Here is an 8,991-nt window from a genome sequence, read left to right as displayed (position 1 = left end):
TGCCCGGTGTTCATATTTTTCACTTAGCAACTAAAGATTTTATATTGGAGTCTTAGAATGTTGCATTTCCAAATTCAGAGAAACAGATTAGACTGTTCAGTGGACCAGGTCTAACTTGTGGCAGTTTCAACTACCAAACCAGAAACAGGCCAATAAGATTCTTTTGCAGTCCGGACTACAAAATAGTAACCTACTGTCGATAAAAAAATTTATATGAATAATTCCCATGAGTCTTTGCTATCTTTAAAAATTTAGGGTGCAATTGCCATAAACTCTTTCGGCACACTTCTTGCACAAGGGTTTTACCCTAATAAATACTGCAACTGTCCCCCCATCGATTCGAAACTAAAATAGATTAGGCTGTTTATTGGCAGTTTTCCTTCATTTCTCCTCTTCCGAGATATAAGATTGGAGATGCCACATCAAGGTTTGCTCATTGAAAGCCAGGACACCTCCGTCATTGAAACCCTTAACATGTCCCAAGCAAAGAAACACCTTTTGAATAAAACTTTACTGGCACTCTCCTCTTAACAACATCTGCATGACACTGCAATATTAGGCTACATAAGTTTGCTTCTAAGACTCAATAGAATAGACAGCTGCAACCATAGCATGGAATTATGAATAAAGTTCGAGGAGTGGATAAAAGGAAAACAGAAGAAAAGCTCAAAAATGACGACATTTAAAGAGAACCATGCAGTTGAAATAAAAAGGCCCCTTCCAGACTGCTCAAAATTCAAGTTTAAGACATACAATCTTTTGTATTATGCTACACATTCTAATCACTTTCAAAGAATTTATTATATTAAGATTTAAGAGTTATATATGGAATCCAAACCTTCACATAAAGGTAGAGAAGACCAAGCAAACATCCATCATACATTATCATAAAAAAGAAGAGCACAACTACGGTAACATACAGTTGGAGCCTTCAAGGTCCAATGACGCATCAAGAATAGTTCAGTATTCGGACATGGAAACAATTTTAGTTAGTTCACAATCAAATGAATAGTTGAGCAAGTAGTTCTAGTCTGACAATGAACTTTCCCTTCTTCATCTTTCATGAATGGTTTTATCATGTTAATTGAGGTACAGTATTAATAAGGTATTCACCAATCTATTAAACTCATCAGCATTACCTTTTAGCATCTTGCCCATGAATTCTTGAGAACAAAATTATGTCTTTCAACAACACAACAAAAAATTGATTCTTCATAGCACAGACATCCCCTCTACTGCTTAAAAAAGATCCACGTGGAAGACATCTATACCTAATGACCATTGAGTTTTCTTTACAATACAAAGATTTCTAACACAGGTAAACTTCATGGGTGAATGATGAGGCGGCATAACAGGACGAGTTTTTCATCCAGTATCCACAAAAGGGTTCTACACCTTCAAAGCTACCTGGTCGTGCCATGTAATTTTCCTCTTTCCAGCACGGTTCGCTCCGTTCCCAACATCTCGGCAGATCAATAGCTTCAGATCATTTGCAGCAGGGTCACCGTCTGTTGAACACTTGTTCAACTTATCAACCTTCATGGTCTCCCATTCCACTTGAAACTCCTCCATTTCCTCACCATTCTGCAACTTAACAAAACCAAATGATGAACAAATTATGACAATATAATATATAATGTATAATACATATGCATATCAATTCGAGTAGTTACCGGTAAGGAAACCTGGTTTAAATCTAATACTGCAGAAGTGCTCGGGACCATGGCTTCTCTTGCTATGTAACTTCTATCTTTTTTATGGAGTTCATTTTGAGTCACTGGACTTGGTGCTTCACTATGGCAAAGCACTGAGGATGGGATTTTGCATGACCCCTTTTTCAGTCTATATGTGGTTTTTTGCAATGGATTCTTCAATAAGCACTTGTACCTTTTCTGCAAGAATCTACACCAGACCAGACAACCAACAAGTCACTTGTGAATTCGGTGCTTCCAAAGCAATTCATTACAGCAATAGAAATGAGGCATCCAGAACCATTAATCGTAGCAAATTTTTGAACTTTAATCGTTTAAAACCTTCAAAAAAATTGTCAATGGAACCAAGGAAAATAAAGATTAGAAAAAGGAATATAAGAGAGCGGCAGTACTTGACTTCAGCAAGGAGCTTAAGCTTCTTTTGATTGACCTTTTGCAATTGCTTCTCCTTTGCTTCAGTTTCCTGTAGAAAGAAAGTACGGTTTAGCACCTTAAAAAGGTTAGTGAAGCAAGAAGATAACAAATCAAATAACAACAATGGCAGAAAAGAGATCAAGCAAAAACCCAAATTAACGCCTAAAACATTTCAATGAGAAGCCAAAACCTTTAAAGGATTGTCTGATTCCCTTTTAAGTGAAAAAATAGAGGGCAATTTTTTAAAACGGGAACATAAAGGGCCTTAATAAAACAGCAGAACCTAAGCACAAAAATCTAAAAAGAAAATAAGAAAAACTAAGAGAAACCCTCGCACGAATGGAAGCATCGATAAGCCCTAGATCTATCACAGAAATCCCTATGTTTATGGAAATCAATAAGGAATAAGGGACAAGGACAATACAGAAGATAAACCCTAGATCCGTGAAATCTAAGAGAATAAGAAAAACCCATCAGAAATCGATCCTAATTTCATTCCCTTGCACAAAATTGAAACCCTACGTGGCTGAGGTCATAACAATCATACAATCCATACCTCAGAAGTCAGAACACTCTAAATAATCACAATAGCAGAAAGCCCATATCCCTAGAACAATGAAAAAAAAACATAAATATATAACCTTAAAAACCTAGGAATCACACACCATAAACGAGAAAGTGAAACCCTAAAAATCCCTAAAATCAAATGCTTCAAGAAGAACCCCATACATGGGATTCCTTAAAACTCTCGATTCCAACACCAAAATAAACCCCTAAATCAAACCCAATCCGATACAGCATCCAAATAATCAGAACACGGACACAACGAAAAGCCCAAAGCTCTCACCTTTAGCAACTCCTCATAGTCCTGCAAGAGGCTCTGGTGCCTGTACCGCGCCCGAGCCTCCTCCCCGAGCGAAAAACGGGACGATGGAGAAGACTCCACGGCCACCCTCCTCCCCTTCTTCATCACCATCACCCACCACCCTCAGAGCGACAAAAAGGCGGAGGAGGAGGAGAGAGGGCAAAGAGAAAGACAACCACAGGAGGAAGGGAGGAGGCAAAAAGACACCAACTTGCAACGAAACAAAGAAAAGAGAGGCGAGGAGATAGAGAGGAGAGAGGCTCCTTGCCCTGTTTTCTCTGTCTGACCGTGACCAAAAAGGGGCAGCAAAGGCCCCATATAAAACGGGAACAGGAGCCGTGGTAGGAGTTTTCTTCCTTGATGGAAGGGAGGTGGAGAGTTCCCTGGCCTCAAGAGGGGCATTTTGGGAAGTTGCGGGGTGGTAGTTTTGCTTTGGGTGGGAGAAAGAGAGAGGTATTTGGTTGGCTCGATGCACATATCTGCAAGGCACCCTATCAATCCCTTCTCCTTTTGGTTTTGGTTTTGTTTTCCTTTCCTCACATAAACTCCTGGTCCAGCTGGGCGGATGAAGTCCTTGGAGGGTGGGGATTCTTCTAAATTTTCTCTTTCCGTTTCTTCTCCCCCGGGTATCAGAAAAGAGAGAGAAGATTTGATGGAAAGAAGGGGAGATGGATGGCTGCTGTGCCGTGATGTTGCAGCTGCTGCTGGGAAGACACTATGATGGAGATGGTGGGAGGAGACTTTTATTAATTATAATGGAGTCAACTTCCCATAATGCCCCTACTTCACATTTAATCTTGTGCGTTTCACAGCATCAAACTATGGATCAAGTGATGCTATATTTGCTAGTATAATAGATGTCAACAATTGAAATTAAGCCATATTTTAAGATGTCAAAAAAAAAAACAAGAAGAAGACATCACCATTTACCACCACTACCCATTTCATGGCAATTGGCAAGTCTGGGTGCACCAATTTGTGGTCAGAATCATCCACTCATGAGTGACAGTCTTTTTCTTCCTGCTGGGAGATATTTGGATTGTGATGAGTGATGGGTCATTCCAGACCAAAAATATTTTTAGAGTGGCAAATGGAACTACAAATTGGGTGGCTTCGTATGGCCAATCACTCCAAAAATATTCTATAGATTGTAGAAAACGAACTACTTAGAGCGTTCTGAAACTTATTATTTTTTAATTTTAGTAAATATATTCAAACCATCTATGTTAGAGAAAAAATACCATTCCAAAAAGAGACATGAGGAGTGGACCATGTCTTGTTCCAGTGCACATAAGCCAGGACGACCTGGCGATTGGCAAGGATCCTGCGGGAGGTTCGGAGTCGGAGGGACTAGTTTTTACAAGCTATACACCGATGTTCGGAGTCCCACTGCTTCGCCAGGAGGCGGCTCGAGCGATTTGCATGTCTTACCAGATTTGGCTGGCTAGGAATGCTCGAACTTTGGGCGAACGCAGTATATCGCCGAGATTTATTGTGAGGCCCAATAGTCCCACATCGGAAAGACTCGTTCCAGAGCCTGGGCATATGAGGCGGGTGTCTCCAAATCTTGCAGACGCGTTTTGGGTGGAAAACAAAACCGGGGAGGGGTGAAGGACGCTTGCGTGAAGCCCCAGAACCGGACAATATCTGGCAGGGGAGCCCCGTGTTCCCCCCTCATGTGGCCCCCACGTGGGCACTGGGTGCCTCACGTGCCTCGCAGAGGCGGGGGCGTGACATTTGGTATCAAAGCCGAGGACGGCTCTTGTCCGATGGTGGGAAGGGTGTGAGGCCCAATAGTCCCACATCGGAAAGACTCGTTCCAGATCCTGGGCATATGAGGCGAGTGTCTCCAAATCTTGCAGACGCGTTTTGGGTGGAAAACAAAACCGGAGAGGGGTGAAGGACGCTTGCGTGAAGCCCCAGAACCGGACAATATCTGGCAGGGGAGCCCCGTGTTCCCCCCTCATGTGGCCCCCACGTGGGCACTGGGTGCCTCACGTGCCTCGCAGAGGCAGGGGCGTGACATTTATGGTAGAGAGTGCCCGGTGCAAGCGGCGGAGATCAGTCACATCATACCTGTCAAAGGGAGCTTGGCAGCTCAAAACATCTGGGTTTTCATTCTGCTTCGGCAGTATCTCGTACGGTATTTTTTACCTGGAAGCTTCCATCCCCGAGTTTCCTTAAGGTCAACTTCGATGGGTCTGTCTTGGACGGAGATACGAGGGGCGGCGCGGGTTTTATTATTCAGAACCCGTCTGCCAGAGTTGTGGCTGTAGGGGGCAATCAACTCTTTGACATATCGGTTCCAGGTGCAGAGCTAAGCGTTTGTGTCTATCCTTTGCTCCGAGATATCTGGACAATGATGAGGGATGGAGGCGCCTTCCAGGCCAAGCATGTCTTTCGTGAAGCTAATTGGGCCACGGACTAGGTGACTGCTTATGTAGCCAGTCACTTGGATAGTACTCTGCGGGCTAGAGATAGGGAGTTGCTCCTGGTACTCTGAGGTATTTTGTTTTTTGATTTTATTAGATGCATCCGTACTCGTCTGCTATGATCCATTATTTTAACACCAAAAAAAAAAAAAAAAAAAAGGCCAGGGCATGGTGAGCATCATCGCCAGGGGTGTTTTGGGAACAACGCTCCAAAGATGTGGTTGTTGGGGAGGGAGGGGAATACGTCCGCCTCAGACCTCGGTGGTAGGGGAAAGGAAAGGCCCTGCAGGTAGGCCAGAGCTCAGGCCCATGGGGGACCGCACTTTTAGGTGAAAGGGCAAGCTGCCATGGGTCTTCCATCTCCCTTTATTCTCCAAGAACTTCAGCAGGATGGCCCATTTTACGCTAGTCGTTTCCCTCAGCGGCCTATTATGGTAAAAGAGAGGATTTTCAGTTTTTTTTTGTTTTTTTTGTTTTTTTTGCTTTGACGGTTCCCATAGAATACGCATACGAATATATATAAAAAAATCAAAAAATACAAGCTCATGGAGTGCCACTGGCAGCTCCTCCTTTCCTGAGGCTGACCACAGGGTGTATCCTGAGTGGTGGGCCGTGTAGGCAACCATCTAGTCAGTCGGCCCATTGGCCTCTCTGAATATATGTTTGGCCTCGAAAGCCACCCCATCCTTCATCATCATCCCCATATCCCGGATCAGGGGGTAGTCAGTGCTCTCACTACTCGGACCCCTTCGAATCCACCCAATGATCGTGGCCGAGTCACCCTCCAGGATGATCGAACCGTCCTGCAGCACCTGCCGCGCATAGCGAAAACCTGCCCAGGTAGCTCGCAACTCCGCCCCCGGAACTTATGCATCAAACAACTAGCAACCGCCCGCTGCCACTATCCTGGAGTGCGGATCCCGTATAACAAAGCCCGCACCGCCTCGCGTACCTCCATCCAACACCGACCTGTCAAAGTTGACATTGAGGAAGCTCGAGGGTGAAGCTCTCAGGTAAAAAACGCCGTCCGATGAGCTGCCTGAGCAGAGAAGGAACCCCAGATGTTCCGAGCTATCAAAGGTATATCTGAAGGGAGGGTGGGACTGAACTCCGTCATCTGTACTCGAGCGGTCTTCGTAACAAATCTCGGCGACATCCTGCGCTCGCAGAAGGTGCGAGCGTTCCTTGCCAGCCAGATCTGATGGGCTGCAAGTCGCTCTGATGGCCTCCTAACAAGTCCAAGGACTGGCCAACCACTGTCGTATCATTTGCAGGAAAAGTGGCCTCTCACGTCAGGCCTCCTCCGGGATTACATTTTCAATCTTTAATAAAAGATTAAGAATCCTTATCAAAAAAAAAAAAAAAAAGGGAAAGGGTAAGAAGGATGTGTGATCCGCTGTTTGGAGTAAAACAGCAAAGTTGGAGCTTCAGTGAATAGGTTACGGTCTTATGAGCTGACTGGCTGGATGAGGATCTGATAGGAATTGAAATGGATGGATCAGAAGTTACAAGTTATTTGAACTGTGTAAAATCAAATCAATCTCTTGTCGCAATGCTGCTAACTAATCTATGCAGGAAAGAGAAAAAGTTGATGATAGAATTATAAGGTTGAAAATAAATCAGATACTAATTGAATATAAAAATATAAATAAAAATAAAAATATTAATCAAATATAAATATTTATATTTATTTTAAATAGATATAGATATATATCGAATATTGAAAGTATAGATAATAGTATCGCCATAAAATCAAAGTATTACCAATAGAAGGTAAATTAATTAATAATATGCTGGCATGATTTATTTTTTTAAAAAAATAAAAATATTCTATAAAATTTAAGAAGATTATAAATAGAATCGAATATTTAGATATGAATTGAATAATTATTTATCCATATTCTTATTTTTTTTCTTCAGAGAATATAAATTGTAATGAATATTAGTCAGGTGCTAATTCGAATATGAAAATATATTTGGATAGATATTATTTGGTCCACTTTCAGCTCTAGAGGTTGGCGTTGCTCGATATATTATTTCTGCCATGTACTTTATGAAATGAAGTAAGTTGACCTACATATTTTCGCTCAATAGAGGTTGACATCATTCGACTTCTAGTTAGGCGCCATTTATTCACTATGTCACAACCACTACGAGCCATATTGCTGTTGTTGGTGACACAAGCAGCATGCGAGGAGCAACTAGATATCAATGTAATTACATCTTCTACCTTGAAAAGTAGGAGAGTTCCATCAAGTGGGTCTACCATAATAATGGTGGTTGGCAAGTGGAAAACACATGGGAAGTATCACCATCAGACTTGGTGCCTCTTTTTTAATATTAGTTTTTCTATCAGAGAATCATTTCTATAACGAAACATGAGGCCATAAAATGTTACCTATCATAGCCATGCAAGCCGATGCATGACATGGCTTGAGCAACTGTCTACCTTATTATTATAGTTTCAATCAACTGTATTGCTGGTTAAAAAAAAAAAGCAAAGCTCAAACCCCGGCTTTGCAGGTGATGCCATAGTTCTCCAACCTGCATGTGTATCAAAAGCTGAAAAAAAAAAAAATAAACATAAAGTGTATTTGGTTCATAATCGGAATCGAAATTGAAATAGATTGAAATAAAAATTAGAACAGTCATATTTTTTAATATTTGGTTCATGACTTGAATTAAAATTAGAATCGAAATAAGATTTGAATATCAGGAATAGAAATTCTATTTTAGAGGATCGAGATATTTCTTTTTCTCTGAGAATCGGCATTGGAATTGGAATGAAAATTTTCTCAACCAAACCATTGGAATGGAAGTCACTAATTTAGATTTACATTTCAGAGCTCAACTCTTTCCAACCAAATATGCCCATAGTGTAATACAGTCTACCCAACAACACTGATGTATAGAACATGCTAATCTATTTAAAATGAAGTAAATTTGCAAGTACCTTGGCATTCCAAAAATGTTAAGATTAATTGCTAAAATTAATGGCCTCCCTATTTAGCTTTTGGTCACCTCTCCCGTCAACTGAATTGATCTCTCTAGATGGGGAAGGGTATGAACTCAAGAAACTATTTTTGACAATGATAATTGTTAGGGGTGTAAAATGGGCTACAAACCTTTAGTCCCATATCGGTTGGTGAAGTAATGGAAATAATTGTGCCTTAAATGGAGGGGCAACACCCCTTTCTCTCATAAGCGCATTTTGAAAGGCAAAGCCGTGAGGGGGAACACCGCCTTAGAAAGATGAGTGCTCTTCTCTAAAGCGAACAATATCTTTGGGTGGGACGCAACTCACTTTTTCTGCTCCAATAATAATAATCCAGCATTTAAACTTCCAAAAAAAAGAAATCATGTTCTTCAAGTTCCCGAAAACTGGATAAAACTAAAGAGTTCTTCTAGCTGCAATTAGATGGTGATATGTGTAGGTCCGCAAGGTGGAAGAATTCGATTCACAAGCAAATATACAAGTTTATGTTTCACGCAAATCCTCATCCATAACCATACGACAAAGGCGTCACAAATTCCAAAGGAGAAAATATTTGGCTAGAAAATAACAAGG

General features: G+C 41.5%; 1 protein-coding gene across 2 annotated transcripts; it reads right to left on the bottom strand.

Annotated features, from left to right (window-relative positions):
* Nucleotides 1–1,097: 1,097 nt before the first annotated feature.
* Nucleotides 1,098–3,702, bottom strand: LOC103711015 (uncharacterized). 2 transcript variants are annotated; one of them, XM_008796983.6, is made up of 4 exons: nucleotides 2,974–3,702; nucleotides 2,105–2,175; nucleotides 1,674–1,902; nucleotides 1,098–1,584 (listed from the first exon to the last, which is right to left on the bottom strand). In XM_008796983.6, exons 1-4 carry the CDS (start codon nucleotides 3,100–3,102, stop codon nucleotides 1,390–1,392), a joined length of 624 nt encoding a protein of 207 aa, XP_008795205.1. In that variant the 5' UTR covers nucleotides 3,103–3,702; the 3' UTR covers nucleotides 1,098–1,389. The 2 variants fall into 2 exon arrangements, with proteins under 2 accessions (XP_008795205.1, XP_008795204.1); XM_008796982.6 differs by having other exon boundaries at nucleotides 1,098–1,590; nucleotides 2,974–3,697.
* Nucleotides 3,703–8,991: the final 5,289 nt, after the last annotated feature.

The sequence above is a fragment of the Phoenix dactylifera genome, chromosome 11 (genome assembly GCF_051530095.1).
Source record: "Phoenix dactylifera cultivar Ajwa chromosome 11, Ajwa_hap1_PhDact_Kaust_v1.1, whole genome shotgun sequence".
Taxonomy (NCBI): Eukaryota; Viridiplantae; Streptophyta; class Magnoliopsida; order Arecales; family Arecaceae; genus Phoenix; species Phoenix dactylifera.
Note: the sequence above shows the minus strand (reverse complement) of the source record. Positions and strands in the feature narration are given on the sequence as shown.